Here is an 18,948-nt window from a genome sequence, read left to right as displayed (position 1 = left end):
GGGAGATTGTTTTGTGTGAAAGTGACTGTCATTGTTTTGATACAAAGATGTATCTTTATAGTGCTAGGCTGCTGGGAGAGTAAGTATTTTAAATTTTCATTCCTTTTTTTCTAAACTGAGTACTCAGTAGCTGTGCTAAACGTAATTTACTTGCACTGTTTGTGTACAAGCACTGAGTGCCTTGCTTTATGGCATGACGTTATCTCTTTTCTGCTTCATGCTTGCGTTAATTTGACTTTCTTGTGTTAATGATGAAATAAGTTTTATGTATTTACACTGTCTGGACTTTGGATAGTATTGGTCTTGTCTTTCAGTTGGCAATTGCCCTACTACAGCTTTTTAAAGAGTTCTTGAGAAGATGATGAGTTAGAAATAGAGACCAGAGGCAAACTTTGTTTATATAAATGCTCCAAAGCTCTTCCCTACTTTATTTGAGAATACAGTAAAGGAAAATAAATAACCAATTATTGATGGTTTGCTCTTGCCTATCACTTTCTTTTATTTTTGCTTTATTTTACTGATACCTTCTTTTCTCTTGTTTTCTATTCAAAATTGTTTTGCTGTAATAGTCTCAATATGTTAATGTTTTGCTTGCGTTCTTAATTTTTCTCTTGATTTCTAGAGATTTGGCCTTAACCCTGTTTTTTCGTGTTCTCTGGTTTTTTGATGCATTATGCAAGGTATTTTTCTGATTTCCAAGGATCAAAGTAACCATGCTGCTCTTGTGTGGAATAGTATGAGTTGGTCTGTGAATGCTGCCACTTTGTTATCTGTGTGGCTCTTCATTTATTTATTACTTGTCACTCTCATGTGTTTCCTTCCTCTTTGTTTTTCTTCCTTAAACGTTTATCTGTGTTTTCCTGCTGATGTCACGGGGTAGGGCATACATTTTTCTCTAGATGTGTTGCAGGCATAAAGGAATATAAGATACTGAGTGTCATTTCACGTTAGAATTAATGTGGAATGACACTCAGTATCTTATATATGAGTGGATCTAGTCTGGGCTGCTGCTAAAGGGGGTTTGTCCAGTCCCACCTGGTCCAGCTGGTGTGATGCTGCTTCTTGCATCAGGTCTAGCAGCCACCTGGGAACCATGTGAGGAATTTTTTGGCAGCCGCATGAGGAGTCAGTGGGAACACAGAAATTCCCCAATCAATGGCTACATGATCCAGTGTGAGTGAAGTGCACAGTGCCTTCCTGCATTTACTTCTATTTACATCTAAAATAGAGCTAATACCCAAAATAATTCCTATATTTTTGAAAATGGGGATCATCCTTGTTCCTTCTGTGACTTCTGAAAGCATCTGTGCCTCTAAAATAGTTATGAGTGAGGTGAGCTACATCCACTTTGGCAAGTTCTTTTTTTTTTTTTAGTGTTCTTGATGTTGATGATGGCTGAGGTTTTTAGATCTCTTCTGTAAACTTGCATCAAGAGCTGGGAGCTGGGTACTCAAATTACTCGGTTTCATCTGTTGGAAATATTCCATACTCAGGTGGTGGAAATGCTTGTTTGAGAATGAAGTGTTCCAGGGAGTTCATAAAACTATCTGTAAATTTTATTTGCAGATATTCATGCTTGCTGTCCCCTTCAGTGCCGTGGTGGGCAGTGTGTGCACCACAGAGCCATCCAGGATGTAGCTGGCACAGTAACTCTGGGCCCAGATTGTGCCCGAGAAAGGGGAGGAGGCTGCTGAGGCTGAAATATTCATCAGGATACTCAACAGGCTCTGTGCGTACATAGAGGCCAAGTGGACGGAGGTTATGGGGCAGAGACTTGGAAGAAATTACAGGAGGTCTCTCTCTACTTACACGTACCTTGGTTTCTGAGCTACACACTGCAGCCCACCAGCAGTGTTACATAGCAAATCACTCAGATAAACCCTGCGAAGCTTAAGCACTTCAGATGCAGCGGGCAAAGTGGGTTTGTTGATAACAGACAGCGCTCAGGAAAAAGTGAGAAGTGCACAGAAGACCAGGAAAGAAATGCTCAGAGTAACCATGGTTTACTGAAAGGAATGGTGAATCAAATGGGACTTGGAAGTAAGTGGGTAAAGCAGGCAAGCCATAAGGGTTGAAGGAGGGATTAGGAAAGGGGATTTTAAACACAGGAGGGGGAAAGATTGGGAATATTTGTAATTGATATTCCTCTTACATTTATCCCACTGAAAAAGGCTATAGTATTCAAAAATTCTTTTCCCCTTGTTAAATAGGGAGACTTTTTTTTTTTTTGTTCAGGCACTGTCCGTTCTGCAAAGAATTAGCAAATCTTTTGATGTTACGGACTACTGGAAAATTTGGACGTGCTGATCTCATTTTTTATTTATTTTTAATGCAGCTGGATGATATTCTGTCCGGAAAAACAGTTGTAATGAACTGGAAGTTTAGAGGATTGCTGTAGCTTTGTAAATGTTTTTGTTATTTTGTATAACATCAGTTTTCATGTTTGTCTTCATCTAGAAGCATCCTTCATATAAAATTTGGCTTTCTGAGAGCTCAGATGTAATCTCAGAGACTATTGAGAATTTGTAGTGAAAGCATTTGTATCAGTTTCTTTTTGGTATCTCGGCAAGAAAACTTAGTGCATTTAAAGAGCTGAAGTAAGTTTAAACATAAGAAGGGAATAGCAGAGTAGCAGCATAATTGTCAGAGAAAGGTTCTAGTATTCCTTCAGTGGATTTGAGCTGCTGCTTAAAATGCACTACCTTTGCAGCCTGGATCTGTTATTTGGCTACTGGAAACTGCTTCTTTGAGGTTCCTCTTTTCACATCCATTTAGTTTTGTAGTTGAAGCTAATTATCATCCTGGTTAAAAAGCACTACATATTTAAAAAAAAAGGTTGGAAAAGACCTTTAAGATCATCGAGTCCAACCGTTAACCTAGCACTGCCAAGTCTACCACCAAACCATGTCCCTAAGCACCACATCTACATGTCTTTTGAATACCTCCAGGGAGGGTGACTCAATTACTTCCCTGGGCAGCCTGTTCCAGTGCCTCACAACCCTTTCAGTGAAGAAAATTTTGCTGTTATCCAACCTAAACCTTCCCTGGTGCAACTTGAGGCCACTTGTCCTATCAGTTGAGAACTTCTTGTCCTACCACTTCTTGCTTGGGAGAAGAGACTGACCCCCATCCCTGCTATAAACCTCCTTTGCGGTAGTTGTAGGGGGCAATAAGGTCTCCCCTGAGCCTCCTTTTCTCCAGGCTAAACAACCCCAGTTCCCTCAGCTGCTTCTCATAAGACTTGTTTTCTAGACCCTTCACCAACTTCATTGCCCTTCCTTGGGCACACCCCAACACCTCGATGTCCTTGTAGTGAGGGGTCCAAAGCTGAACACAGTATTTGAGGTTTGGCTTCACTGGAGCTGAGTACAGGGGGACAGTCAGCTTCCTAGTCCTGCTGGCCACACTGCTTCTTATACAAGTCAGGATGCTGTTGGCCTTCTTGGCCACCTGAGCACACTGCTGGCTCATATTCGGCTGGCTATCTGTGAACGCTCCCAGGTCCCTTTGTGCCAGTCAGCTGTCCAGCCACTCGTCCCCCAGCCTGCAGCATTGCATGGGGTTGTTGCGCCCCAGATGCAGGACCCGGCACTCAGCCTTGTTGAACCTCATACAGTTGGCCTCAACCCATCGGTCCAGCCTATCCAGATCCCTTTGCAGAGCCCTCCTACACTTGAGCAGGTCAACACTCATGCCCAACTTGGTGTCGTCTGCAAACTTACCAAGGGTGCACTTGATCCCCTCGTGCAGATCACTGTTTGAAGAGAACTGGCCTCAGTGCTGAGCCCTGGGGGACACCACTACTGACAGGCCTCCGACTGGGTTTAACTCCATTCACCGCAACTCTTTGGGCCCAGCCACCGAGACAGTTTTTAACCCAATGAAGCGTATGCCCATACAGGCCTTGAGCAGCCGGCTTCTTCAGGAGAATGCTGTGGGAAGCCTTACTGGGTCAAAAGCTTTACTGAAGGCTGGGGAGACCACATCCACAGCCCTTCCCTTGTCCACTGAGTGCGTCACCTTGTTGTAGAAGGAGATCAGGTTTGTCAAGCAGGACCTGCCTTTGATAAACCCATGCTGACTGGGCCTGATCACCTGGTTGCCCTGTATGTGCGGTCAAATGCTGGGGGACTGTTAGTAATTTTTTAGGAACAGCAATTAGACATAGTGAAGGGGAGATCATTGCAAGCGGAAGTCCAAACTGGAACTAGATTCATGGTGCTGGCACTGGTTGAGGTTTTGGAGTCAAAAGAACAAAAGATCCCCCCCCCCCAAATTATTTAAAGCGGTCATTATAATGTTTGTAGCTGTTTCCTCAGATTCCAGTGTTTAGACAGTAAACATCCATTATTATATTGGTGGTAGTTGTTTAGGAGACTATTGCTCTTGCTCCTTTTTTATTTCTAAAGATCAAAGTGAGCACTGTTTGGAGGGGAGGATAGTTTCAAAGGTTGTGTTACTTCCCAGTCATATAAATAGGGGCTAGAATATTAATTAGGATCACCAATAAACTTTTAAATCTACCAATCCCATGATGGCTGGTAGAGTGAGTATGTGGCTTCGGTACATGGATGTACTTTGTTTTGGCAGAAAATCCCTTATGTTTGAATTAAATACTGTGTGTTGGTTTTCAAGTTAATTTGTATCTTAATGGAGAGGCCAAAATAGTACAGAGTACTCCAGATGTGGTCTCATGTCCAGATAGAGGATCACTTCCCTGGACCTGCTGGCAACACTTCTGTTTCTTTTCCATAAGGGCTGTCTGCCAACTCGCCTTACTGTCCGCAAGGACCCCTGGATCCCTTTCTGTAGAGTCCTTCCCAGAGAGTTGGCCTCCAGCCTGTATTATGGCATGGGGTTATTTCATCCCGGCAAGCCTACAGTTGTTTTTGTTGAATGTCATGAGGCTTTGTCAACCCATTTCTCTAGCCTGTAGATGTCCCTCTGAATGGCAGCTGTGCCCTCATCTGGTGTTGTATGCAGACTTACCGAGAGTGTACCCTGTCCCCTCATCCAGGTAGTTAATGAAGATATTAAACAGTGGTGGTTCCCATATAGGTCTCTGAAGGTGCCCACCTAGTTACTGGCTGCCCACTGAACTTTGCACTGCTGATGAAGTTTTTGCATCCCATCATCCAGTCATTTTTTTTTCTTTGCTTATCATCCACTTATCAACCCGTAGCTCACCAGTTAGGTGATAAGGAGAATGAGGTATTGTGCCTTGCTAAAGGGAAGATTAGCAACGTTTGAGGCCCTTTCCTTGTTCCCTGCATAATTCTCCTCATCATAAAAAGGAATGGGGTTGTCAGGCATGATCTGCCCTTGCTAAATCCATGTTGGTTGCTCGCAGCCTTCCCAGGGACCGCAATGAGGCTGATGGGCCTGTATCTTCCCTCTTGGCCTGGACTGACCTTCTTGAAGATACCCTTTTGCTGCCAATATAATTTGAGAAGGTGTCTGTGTTGGCCTTCAGCTGAGCTTTGACGTTCCTGATCCAGTACTGCCTGTAGTTAAGGTGCAATATGACATCACAGCTCAGAAATTCAAAGGTTTCCTTTCTGAGCCCTACATTATTGTTTGTAGTTTTCCTCATTTGTAATAAAGGAAAAATTACTTTTTTTTTTTTTTGGAATGGTGGTGGAGCATCTTTTAACCACAAAATAGTTCCACAAAGATGTGACATGAATGTCAGTAGTTAGAGATAACAGACTTGACCACTAGGGAGAATGTGGAAATTAATATTTGGTCTCGTTGAGGTGTCTATTTCTAGAGGAACCCTTCTGGCAATTATGGCAGCTAATATGAATTACCTTTTTTTGCTTATATTCCTTCAAGTCTATAGTCTGACCTAATAAGGCAATTAGAATATCTCATTATATTTAGCCCAGTCTCAGGTAAAATACTGTAAAGTTACATCGCTAATTTAATATTTTAAAGTAACTTTTTATCTAGATAAGGAGTGTTGATTATTTGGGAACCATTAGATTGTGTTACGTAATTTTAAAGTTAAGAAAAACCACAACTGGACAGTGAAATACTGCAGTGCATCCAGAGCAGCTTCATCTTAAAGTAAGAGTTGTAAATGAATGTATTTCAGGGGACTCTGACAATTGTGCTGCAAGTATCAAATAACAGATTTAATACATTACCAGTAGGTTAAAGAAACAAACAAAAAACTTGGGTGACTAATTTTATAGTCAGAGTACTAATAACTAAACCATTCTGGATTGTGTGTGTGTTTGTATATATACAAATTCTCAGTTACAATCATACACATCTACAGATAGGTCATTAAAGCATGGTTTATTAGTTACCTACTTGTTGTATGGAGTTTGCTTGAGAATAATTATATTGCTTAAAGGTGCTTCTATAAAATTGAAGGTATTGTCCATGCTGTGTTTCACACTTGATGTTTCTAGGACATTTTTCAGGAGTTATTTCGGAAAGAGCAAAACAGAAAAAGCACAGTTGGTGCCGTGGCGTATAGTTCCAAAATGTTCATCATCTTATGGAATTGAGCTTATTTTATCCTTCCGTCTTGTTGACAAATTCTGCATTTGTGGGGAAAAAAAAAAAAGCACTTTCACTTCATTTCACTTCCTGTTTTTATGGGCTATTGTTTAAAGTTTTTGAGGTTTCCTGAAGTATCAATTACATATAAACTTTTTGAAGACAATTTCGTCTAAGATTATGCAAAATATTTTCATTTAGGCACTGTTGTGAAACTGTGTGATAATTCCAGGGAAGAAATAAAATATTGGATTTATTTTAAGAAAAATAATCAGTGTTCATTTGATCTCTTATAACCCGTTTCTTTCCACTTTCTTCTCCATTCCTAAAGATCCCAGACAAGAATGGCCTTTGAACAGAAAGCCACATCCTGTGTCATTTTTGTATTAAAAAAAATATTAAATGTTACTTGATAAGAGTGATTGTGATTATCCCTCTTTTCCTTCTCCAGAGTCTTGCACTAGCAAGACCTGAAATAGATGTAATCTGTTTATCCAGAGGCTGAACGTAGAACAGTCTAGATTATCTCACTGGTTCGAATTCAAGCTTGAGTTAGAGGGATTACTTTGTTCTCACATTGGATCACCTAAGGTGATCCTGTCAAGCAATAAGCCTGGTCCTGTTTGTCTGGTCCTGTTGGATCCTTCGTCTGTTTTCCTTCTGGCCAAACTAAGTTAGATACAAGTCAGTAAGGATCACTTTTTTGAAATTAAGCTAAAAATGACTTTGTGTATGTCACCACTTCTTAGATTTAGGAAACTGGCTAAAAGTGGGCTTGCGTCTCCTATTTCTCATCATCATCCAAGATGCTGAACTGCTGCTTTTAAACCTGTGATTCCTTGTCCTTTTGAATTAGATTATGGTTTAGAATTAGGGTATTACCACAAGCCTGTGAACAGAAAGTGTGTCTGTGAAGGTGGCCTCTTGGTTTTCCTAGTTACATGCTAAATATTTATTCCACTTTCAAAATTTGGTTATGTGAAACAAGGCTTTCTGTCCTTTGTAGTTACTTCTGCTGTAGATAAAATAGATGTTAGCCCAGAGAATGAATGTTAGAAAAATGAAGGCTGGTTCAATTAAAATAATTAATTAAATCCACTTCCTAACTTCACATTGTCATCAGGAATGCTGGTGGAGCAGGTGTGAGAAAACAAACAAAAAACAAAAAAAACCCTTGACTCGTTAATCCAGACTGTTTCACTTTGCTTTTTCACTTGAAAAGAAAGTTTTGGGATAAATATTTATTCTTTCTGGTAGAACCAGTGTTAATCAGAAGACTGTTCTTTTTCTTAATCATCTTACGTGCACAAACAAATTTAATCAAAACATACAACATAATTTTGCTATTTTAACCAGTAATATTCAGCAATAAGGCAGTTTTTATTTTAGTAATTTTTCTGATAAAAATGAATTGCAATAACACACACGACAGCTTTTAAACTTTTTATTACATACTGTGTTTCTGTTGTATTGTTGTGTACTTTAAGGTGATGTTAGCATATATTTTCATTTAAAGGCTTTGCACTTTTAAAAATGAATGTCATAAATCACAGAAGCAGTGCAGTGATTGTGGTTTTAGGGTGTAGCAGAAGCTGTTACCTGTCCTGAAGCACTTTGCTAGACCAACTTGTGTAGCTGAGGGGACAGGGGAACACGATCCCCAAAGCTTTCCTGTCTCAGGCAGCGTGAGAAGCAGCGGGAAAATCCGAGCTAAACAGAGCTAGGCATGGCTGCTCTTGGATTAATCCAACTGTTAACCAATTAAACCATTTGACATACGAAGCATGCCGTAAGCAGAACAGGATGAGCTGAGGTGGAGCGGGGACAGATGGACTCTTGTTTAGTACGGAAGAGGGGAGCTTCCAGCCTGCGTAACCAGGAGGGATCAGCAAGAATATTGCACTTACCCAGAAGAAACTTCACGGGCCTAACTTTCTAAAACTTAACATTGTGTAATGTTCTTTATTTAAAAGATGATTTGTTTATATTTACATCCTCTAATATTTTAGGCTTACTTGGGTGAAGGAGGGGGAAAAAACTAAACTTAAAGTAATAAAAGGAGAACAGAGTATATGAAAATCCTTCTCTTTAAAATTTTCCCAAGAGTTTTCTTGTGAGTACTGCAGCAGTAAATTGTTGTATAGATTTCACTGCAATTAGTTTTTACATAGTTTGAGAGAGCCTTTTGGGCTAAGGAAGGAAAGGGCAAAAGGACGAGACAGAAGAGGTTAAAAGAGACCTTTAGTGATGTCAGGAAATAGGGATATGCAGACCTCTTTTCAAAACCCCACTTGATGTGTCTTTCACTTTGATTGCTGTAGATTTGGCATGTAGTAGGAATGTAACTACAAAGATATTAATGGTTTATTTTGTACTTGTTAAATGTTTCTCCTGGTAGTGTAACATAACAATTTCACTGCAGATGAAATTGGTACTCCAGTTGATACTGCTTTCCAATTCTACTTGTCATGCTAGTGAAGACACAGTAATTTGAATCCTAAAATAATGTTTTTAATCACTTGACAAAAATGACACTTGCCTTAATTATAGAAAGGTTTATACATGAACACATTCCATTTACACTTAAAATGGAAGTTGAGTGAAAACGCAGATGTGGAGAATTAACAGAAAATTAAACTTGACATCTACTGTATATGCAGTCTTTGACAATTTTTTTAATGTGAGCCCACAGGTGGCGTTGAATACATTTGGCAAATCATCATATTGAAAAAATACTAAAATAGCAAAGACTAGTTTGCTTATCTAGCTAGGTACTTGTCACCTACTGCCATTTAAAAAACACTAATCAGATATACACGGATATAATCAGATATACACAGTAAAATAATTGCAAGAAAGTGTTTTTGTTTTTAAATGACCCTGTTCTTTCAAAGTTCAGACTATTCTGTTGCAAGCCTTCAATTTGAAAGCGCTCAGAAGGGCAACCAGCAGTAGCGATACAGGCCTTTTGGATGTTACAGCTGTGTGATATGAGTGGTCTTCTGCCGAAGCTGTAGATGGACAAGTAGGTGTTTCCCGAGCCCAGCCTTTCCAGCCGTTTTGTCTGTCTGTTCTGCAAGACACAAACGTGGCTGCTGCCTGGTGGCAAAGGGGAAGGCAAGAAGAAAAGGAGCATCTGTCGGCTGGACACCTGGAGCTGTTTTTGCATGAAAGGAGAAGCACTTAGGTATCTGTCAGTTGCAGTTGCAAATGAAAATTGACCGCACCAGTTTAAATGCAAACTGAGCACAGCTGTACATTCCTCAGCAAATATTCAGTGAAAGCTGTGTCGGGGCTGAGGGTTTTGCTTAAAGATGGATTAGAAGCAAAGCTCTGAAAGCTTGTCCACTGGACTAAATGAACAAGAAACCCGCGGAAGCTACTTTAAAGTATAGTTAAAAAAAAAAAAAAAGCATAGTTACTAGTTACGTATGCTGTTGTAGTAACTCATTGCTGTTGTGGTTGGTACATTAAAACCTTGCCACGCTCCTGCTTGACTCGCTTGAAAAATAATCTAGCTAATTCGTAAGTAGTGAACTATCATATGCATAACTACTTGCATACTAAATTACAGTGGGATATTTATTCTCTTAAACTGTTTTTTTTAAGACTCTGTCTGTCTAGTCTATAAACTGTACATAGTTTCTAGGCGGTGAATCTTACGGATATACACAAAGTCCTGCATGGATGGTGACATAGTCAGGCTGAGCTCAGCTGTATCAGCTGTAGTTGTGCAACAGGAGCCATCGAAATGCTGCATTAATTAGAAATCAGAAGCCAAACAAAGGAAAAGCAGAGGTATATAAGAAAACAAGTTTGTGTACTTCTTTTAGTAGGTGTCTGTATTTTTTTTTGTGGTGCGGGGGACATTGAGTGGGAAAAATGAACAAAGCCCAGTCCAAAACAACAAAAAAAGTCAGGTGTCATTGATAGTGTTATCTGCATCAGCTGAATCAAATTTGTGAATATTCACCTGACTTGTAACTAATGAGTCTTTCTGGTGTGCAGTTTTGACTTGCAGGCAGCCCTTTACTGCATTTGATCTTTATTTTGCTGAAGCAATTCCAGTCCATGGAAGAAGACGACTGTGCCTTCTGTGGTGCTGCATTAGCCCCCTCATGGGTATGACCTTACAAATATGCTACAGAAGTCTTTCTTTGTAAAAGTTAAGACACGAAAGAGAGGGAGCGGTGATGGTGGGACAAGTGTACGGCATCTGTAGGGATGGTAAACTGGTGCGGGTCCAGCTGATGAGGTGGAAGCACTATTCATCTGGAGCAAAGAACCATCGTCTACGTGTGCCTGTGCGCGCACACAGCGTGCAGACATAACTGCATCCCACAGGATTAAGGCCGATATTATCTCTTCAGCCCCAGGCAGTTGACCGGAGTTGCTTGAAATTCAGTAGCTGCAACTTTGACAGTTCGGTTTGGAAGGGTGTGCTCCTGGCAGGGGTCATTTCAGCTTCTTTTAAGGGGTTTTGGGGAGCTGCTACTTAAATGCCATTGTTAAAGCATCTCTTCAGGAGACTGGCTTGTTCTTAATGTTAAGAGTGACAAATACCCTACAACCAGCTTCAGTAAGACTAGACAAAGCTTCATTAAATTTTATTTTTTTTTTGAATTGACATTATAAAAACAGCTTATTTGTGAAGAAGTTCTACGTAGGAGGGGTATGACTTTTTATTTTTTGAATACCCCAGCTAGTTTCACCTTACCTTTCTACTAAGGCAGTACGAGTTGCATAGTCATACTTGAGTAATATTAGGACTTTCTTTGCTTTTCATAGTTGCTTTCGATGTGGTAAAGGAAACTTAGATTTCAGTTTTGTTTGGGAGACATGCTGCTAATGGCCCTTTAAGAAGTGTGAGGTTACAGGAACCTTTATTTGCAGTCAGCCTGAATGGAACCTTTCTCATCGCTGCATCCTTTTGAATGTCTGTTTCAGAAATCCACAAGACTATACACCACGTGTCTAAAGTATATAAGAATTGGGCCAGTATCTGTTGTACTTACTGCAGTGTACTGAGTTGTACGAGTTTTAAGAAATCCTATTAAAATACCAAATGAGATTTGAATCTCTGTAGCCATATGCTAAATTGCAAAGCTAGGGTGTAGGACAAAAGGTCACTGTTCTATCTATTAGAGTTAGAGAACTTTCTTTGTTAATTATGCATTCATCCAACCCTGAATATGCACCCTTCTATCTAGTTTAATTAAGTTTTGTTAAGTCATTTAGAGTTCTTATCCCATATTTGGTACTTCAACTTTTTTGAATAATGCCATTAAGCATACTGATTTTTTGATATGAAGAGATCATGATTAAACGTTATCTTCTGCGTGCATATCTTCCTGTTGTGTGTAGTGCTGTGCAGAAGTTTTAGGATGTACGTATTTCTGAGGGCATGAATTGGAGGAATTGTCTTTGCGTATTAGAATGTAGATGCATAATGAGAATGTATGATGAGACCTCATGGCACTTTCATTGTTGTGTTTGCCATTTTTTTGTATTGGTGTCCCTTTTGTTGTCTCTGTCTTCTCAAAATACTGCTGCATTTCTTTCTTAGAAGTTAAAAGAATCTTCTACTCAGCTTTGGCCGAGATTTTTTTTTAGTTTAACACTGTTCTTTAGCATTTTAGCCGTTTGAATTACATGGTTAATATCACCTAATAAAGTCAACGCACTTTTTCAGCTGAAAGAGAATCGAATTGCTTTCAGTTCAGTTTTTGAGCAGCAACACTTTAATTTAAACAAATAAGTAAGTAGATGAGTGTAATTTTTTCCAGTCCCAAATTCCAAACAAAAAGCCACTATAACTTCTCCATCTCTTGCTAAAAAGCTTTAACTAGGAAGAAAACAGAATCCAATCTCAACTTTCTATTAAACTCGTAATAAAACAGGAAGAATTAAATAATTCTGGTGATTACCTTGTACATCCGTGAAACAATCTCTCCGTAGAGCTATGATTTTGCTTTTGGGCAGCCCGATGTCTTTCTTTCAGAAAAGAACTGAGGCTGCTTTATGTACGAATCTTATTTTTTATTACTGTTCATTGTTTATAGGATTCTGAAAACCTTTTTCCCCCCCCCTCAGGAAGTTTTTTTTTTTTTTTCTGAATTCTGTGCCTAAGAGAGAAAGGTGAAATCTGAATAGTCTTCAGAAAAATAAGAAACGTAGGCAAGCGTCCCCCATCTCTCCTATTAAAAGCTTTAAAAAAGGGCTCTCTGCAAATCTGGTGTTCAATTTCTGCTTGTTTTCTAAATGTCAAACTGCAAGACGAGTTTATTTAAGTGCTTTCTTAGTGTTACTTGTTGACATAGCAGTTGTCTGAGTTTCCATCAGGGTGTCATTTGATCACTGGTAGGAAAGGCGTAAATTAGACACCAGCAAAAAAAGAAAAGTTGAGAAACATAGAGCTGGAACAGTTTTGGTGGCCTATAAATACTTGTCATCATCAGTTTCACACTTTTGAGCCTTGGCTGAAACATGCTTTCCATACTGAACTGTAGACTAGGCTGAATTACATTTATACACTCTCCGGCTGCATTGCAGCACCGTGAGGGTCCAAAGCCGTTGTAGCGCCGCGCAGTCAGGTTTTCACTACCTTGCGTTTTGGACGTATACACACGCATACATTTATATATTTACAGGTATACATCTATATAGAGAGATAAAGATTGTGTGTATATACTTATGTGTGTGCATGTGCTTGCACAGTGTGTAGCAGCACAATGCCCCGTATCTCGCTGCAGGAGGAGTTTTGTCTGCTCAGTTATGGCAGGCACCGGCCCTAAGAAACCACCAAATCCACAGCTGCTCTTGTGGTTGACTTCAGCTGCACTGGGTGCTTTCAAAACAGCTTTTGTCTCCCCCCGCTGCCGATGAATCTGTCCTGCCATGGGATCTCTCTTCTTTTTGGTATTAAATTTCACTATTTCAAAACAAAATCCTTTTTAGATACTAGAGGATTGTTTGGATGCTCTTGATTTCTGTGCTAACAAAAATTGTCGATATAATGATCAGTTTCTTAAGTTTCCCTCTCTCTTTTCAAAAAAAGAGTAAAAGTAAATTTATATCCAATATTTGATGTACTGGCTGACCAGTGCATCATCTAATGAAGATACAGCATTGCTCGGCTGTGGAAAATTGCACGTTTTGTCATGTAAATGTGATTGTAGTGATATTTTCCTGTTCTGTTGCAAAGTCTGTATTTTTCTTGGAAGTAGTGGAGAATTTCACATGAAGAAGGTATTTCAAGAAACAAGTGTGTACAAAAAAAAATGTAGAGAAGAAAGTTGACACTTTATGCATAATAGTTGCATCTGAAGTGAGAGATGCCTAACAGTAGCTAATGGAAAAATGCTCTAATGCTGGCTAAAGCAGACTGCTGGCTCACAATGTAAGTTGGTAGCAATATGCACTTCTTACTTAGTGTTTTTATTTTATCAAGCAAAACGTCTATTTCCTACACAGTTAAAATGTATCAAGTTTTTAATAAACTACAAATATTGCTCTGGAGACTTTAAAGTTGTAAAAAATATCATATTAATAATACTTTTTCTGTGTGTTCTTGTTTACAGACCAGTCTTTCCATATGGGGATGGGGAAGTCTTGGTGTTGTGCTTTTTCTAATAACTTTTGGACCCTTTGCTATATTTTACTTTGCATTTTATATCCTCTGCTTCGTGGGTGGGTAAGTAGACTACTTACAGTTTTTTTTTATAATTGAGGTTAAATTTTAATGCGTGTATTAGCAGTTTGCTGTGAAAATCTGCAGTGACTTCTATTTAATTACATCCTCATTTAAAAAGCTCTTTGTGACCTGAGTTTTTTTCTTGATCTTAAATTTTACTTTTGATAATTTTTTTCTGCTGAATATTGCTTATACTATGTTTGCCAAGGCAAAAAAGATGACTGATTTAAAATAATAATAATAAAAAAAGCAAAAGAGCTATATATAAGAGATGTTAAGAGGACAAACATTCTTTCAGTTCATTACTTCCTATTTCTGTTCTTCTCCCAAGTAATTATGTCTCCTTTCCTTCTCACTATCTCTTTTTCCTACATAAGGTACTTCATTCATGAGGACAGTGAGCGGGTGTTTTTCTGGTTTATTGACATGTCTTGTAACACCTTCATCAAGTAAATCAGATTAGTAACTGTAGATACTTTATTCTATGGACAGGAAGGGAGCAAACAGAATGTATTTTAATTGTCCTTAGCACTACTTTTGCATTGTATATGTCTGCCTTATAACCTTTACTTCTAATGCCAGATCTAAATGAGAGGTGACGTATTCCCCCCTCCTCTCATTCATCTGTCTCTTCTGCAGGACAGCAATATTTCTTGGTTTTCCACAACCTGATTGGCTTCTAATGAGAGTGTTTGGGCTATCTTTATTCTTTTTCTTCGCTTTGAAACACCGTTTTAGCTTTCTTATTGGATACAGTAAAGAATATTAGTACATTTCTCTGTCATTCCAAAAAGTGCAATGGATTTAGTGTCTAGAACTGGAGATGCTATGCTTGGGTTTTAAACTTGGGTTAAACTTGGAATTCCCTGTCTGAGAATGCAGAGTAGTCAGTTTACGAGATTGGTGAGTTAAACTAGTTTTTAAGTAAATGCCTTTGTCTTGTTGAATCTTGATACGTGTATGACTGGCATATTTTGCTGGCTGTTTGTCCATCAATGCAACTTGGTTCATTTTTGTAGCTAGTCATTGAGCATTGATTTTAAAACTAAAATCATCTTGTGGTACTGTTAAATTTTGTTAAAGCAGAATTTGTATCCATTTTCCTATTACATGTTTATGTACTTAGACAGATATGAAGTCTTAGCCCTTCCAGTAGAGTGTTTAGCTTAAAATGCACACCTTCTTGGCTAAGGCTGCAGTCTGGTCTTTTTTTTACATCGTTTATCTTGTCAGACGTGTGATGCATCCTTTAACAGTCAGCATACAGAATCAGGAGTACCAACTAGGTCAAATAGGTTTATTTTAAAGTTATTCTTGCCTGCTTTTCTTTGTGAATTAATTCCCATGCAGAGTTATGCAAAACACTTGGTCCTGTTCCTCTTACCTTATAACATTAATATTTGTTTATAACTTTTTCACCTATGGTTAGCAATGATATAACATCAGTTATGTAAATTAAGATAATAATCTAATTTTGGTTCATGTGTAGCATGAGCATTAAGGAAGCTACTATACCCTTATGTGGAGCAAAGTAACAATTTTGGATGTGGCTTTTCACGCTGTAACTTTATCTTAATTTTTTGAATTGTTATCCAATTTGGCACACAGTTTTCTAGCTGTTTACACTTGTTCACAAATGGTGGCTTATATCAATGGTTTCAGACTTCCGCTAGCTGGGAGGCTACTTTTGTCCCATTTTGCAGTTCAAACAGAAAACATTGGTTGCATCCTTAATAATGACCTTAATGTTTATACTATGTGCCAGTGATTTGTGAAGGAAAATAAAGATGATGCCATAGCTGTATCAATGTTATCTGTTTCTACTGTTTCACTTCTGTTGTGTGCTATCTAGTTGTTTTTTTATATACTCCTAACTGTGTCTTTCCTCCTGCACAATTAGCCTGTAGTAAGCATGCTACTATGTTTGTATGGATAGAAGGATACTGTGTGTCCATACAAAAGCTTTAAATCAGAAGTCGTCTTTGTTTAATTTTGTTTTGTTTTAGGATTGATTTACAAAACAAAACAAAAAAGCTAGAGTTTGGGGTTTGATAACTCATCCCTAAGGCAACTGAGATCTTTCCACCCAAAACAGGAGGCAAGAGGTAGATACTGTCTCTTTAACCTGTATAGCCAAGACTATTACAAGGTGTTAAGCTTCATAAAATAATTGTTGCCTCTACTTCAAGTATTGGTGCAAATCCGTTAACCTGATGCTGGGCCTGTCTTTCACCCATCTTTTCTTTGTACTGTGTATGTTCCATGTGTGTTTCTTACCTTACTCTCTCTCCTTTTCTCTTTGCATTCTAAAGAAGTAAAATAGAAGTTATGTGATCTGTGGTTCTGCCAGCAGCCTTAAGCTTCTGATACTGTCATAACTAAAATTTCTTGGACCACCAATCACTATGACATGTAAAGGAATTTGCTGCATTGTGTAAAAAAAAAAAAAAAAAAATAAATCAATACTTAATAATATCCATGTATATGTGTCTGGCTGCCTACATTGATTATTCTAATTCCTACCAGATTGGTTCTGAAGCTAGCTGCTTATTGACTTCTACAAAGCCATTCAGCTGACGTTGTTACTTTTCAGACTTGATAGGAAAAAGATAAATCTGTAGTCCTCACTTTTCTGCCTTTCACCTTTGCTCTGTTGTTAATCCATCCCTGTGAAAAGCTGGTCTTCCGATAATCTTTGGAAAAAAATAACTGGTTAAATAAATTACAGTCTCGTTCTTTTTCTGTTCTATTCAATTTTAGAAAAGACTAAACTGATTTCTCATTTACTGAATTGAATATCCTCTTGATGAATTGGATAAGCATTTGCACTGGAAGCTTCTGATTAACTAACAGCTATACTGAATGATCATAATCTATAGCTAGTTACTTGCAAGGTTTTGATCCTTTTGAATTAAAGGAAGTAGCTCTCCCCTTCTTTCTGATACAAATTATTAATATATGGTTGAAGTTAAACCATTTTGGGAAAAAAAAGGCATTTTGGGAATACTGTTTTCTTTAAAAGCAGACTGAGATTTCTAATAGGAAATTGACAGATTATAAATAAAATAAACCCAAACATTTAAATGATTGAAACAAACAAACAACTTGGCATAGTGAAACTAATACTGTGGAGTTTTTTAAGCAAGTTTTTGTCCTTGAACTGAATTATGATGCTAAAAGCAGTGTTGGTGTTATGATTTTAAAGCTATCTGGAAGCATCTGGAGCAGAAAAGCAATTAGAGCTTTTAATTATTTTTTTAATTTGTTGTCCTTCATTCACATGTAGATGTAGAAAGTATTTGGGATTGGCAGATAAAGATGATGCTATAGGCTGTAAAGGAATCAGAATATCAAGTGAAATTTTCTTCTACCTTATCAAATTACCCATAATAATTTTGTGTGGCTTTTTTTTTTTTTTTTTCCTGTTCTGGAGTTATTACAGTATAAACGATCACCTCCCTACTTCTGAATTATTGAGCATTACAGTACTTGAAAAGAAAGGTTCCCAGCTTGGGAATTAAAGCTTTCAAATGGAATACTTCTGGCTAATTCAGATGTGTTGGTTAGGAACTAAATTCTAATCATAAGAGTAAGAATATAGTTTAGCAGGAGCAATCTATATTAAAAGAATGTATGATTTCAGCATGTTTCTAGCATGGAACAACCTTGTTAGATGCTGTGACCACAAGCATTGGTCAGTTGTCCTTTAAATGGAATACTTTGATATTTGCTTAAAAAGCCGTGCATGTTTAGCCGTCCCAAGACTAGTCTTAAGCAGCAGTAGCTTCTCATTGTTTTTCATGTTCAACTTTCAAAGGCTCCCTACTTCAGTTATGCTATAATTGGCACAGCCTTTAGGTTTTCATCTATTTCTTACTAAAACTAGCTTTGTTTTTGTTTTTGTGCCCTGTGTCATAAGCCATAAATTATTCCTGTTGCAGCAAAATTGAACTTCTTATAGTGGTTATTTTCCATTGTGCTTTCATTATATTACAAAGAAAACAATAATAAAAGTAGTTGCTGTCCTGCTTAACTACAAGTCATAATTTAAATATTATTGACGAATTTTGAGGGGGTAAAGTAATGAATTTCTAACGTAACATTTTTTTAAAAAATAAATGGTCCAGGAGTGTGCTTGTTTCTAGAATTTATATGCTGAATTAAATAACAAAACCGCAACACCTTGTGTTTAACTTACTTTTTCTTCTAGGAGAAGTTTGCCTCTCTGTTCTTACGTAGCTTGATAGGACTATTGATTTTTACTTTATTTTTCAGCTTAATATAAGTTCCAGATCGAAAACTTTTTACTTCTCATTTAAATCTATGTAATAATGTGTAATCAGTAGTTACTTTCTACACTTACTACATCAGTTTCTTTCTGGTGCTTTTGTGGCTATTACCACAATGTCATGGTCTAAATATCTCTGTAAAGAGGTTATTTCTGCATAGCGTTGAAGTAAAAGCATCTTTGTATAAATGCAACCAGAGTGGCCTACACATGTACCCCTTTTTCACTCTTCTAATACTTGTGAGCATAGGCAGCATGCTCTTAAAGGTTCTTCTACATAGCAGGCTCTGTAGTATAGACTATAGATATTTACCGTGTGATAACATTATATTAAGAATGAGAACAGAAGACTGGAAAACTTCATACTGTATTGTGTCAGTTTATTTGAGTAGCATACTACACTGAAAGAGCCCTGTCGTATGGTAGTCAATGGTGAGAGTCAAGTATTGGCATTTTG

General features: G+C 38.1%; 1 protein-coding gene across 8 annotated transcripts in view; it reads left to right on the top strand.

The window, feature by feature from the left end:
• SNX13 (sorting nexin 13) overlaps positions 1-18,948 on the top strand; it is a 69,440-nt gene that overhangs the window by 7,861 nt on the left and 42,631 nt on the right. For 6 of the 8 annotated variants that reach the window (XR_013947062.1, XR_013947063.1, XM_080581499.1 and 3 more), the window contains exon 2: positions 14,091-14,203. The exons of 1 other annotated variant lie outside the window; for it this stretch is intronic. Coding sequence is in view for 5 of the 7 variants with exons in the window: in XM_080581499.1 (XP_080437625.1) it covers positions 14,091-14,203 (113 nt within the window). In the remaining 2 variants the exon portion in view is untranslated. Of the gene's footprint in view, positions 1-960; positions 9,698-10,518; positions 10,633-14,090; positions 14,204-18,948 lie in introns of those variants that run through there. One more of the 8 variants, XM_080581498.1, reaches the window with a different exon arrangement.

This window comes from Anser brachyrhynchus (assembly GCF_964034855.1).
Source record: "Anser brachyrhynchus genome assembly, chromosome: 2".
NCBI classification, from domain to species: domain Eukaryota; kingdom Metazoa; phylum Chordata; class Aves; order Anseriformes; family Anatidae; genus Anser; species Anser brachyrhynchus.
This window is presented reverse-complemented; position numbering and strand designations above follow the sequence as displayed.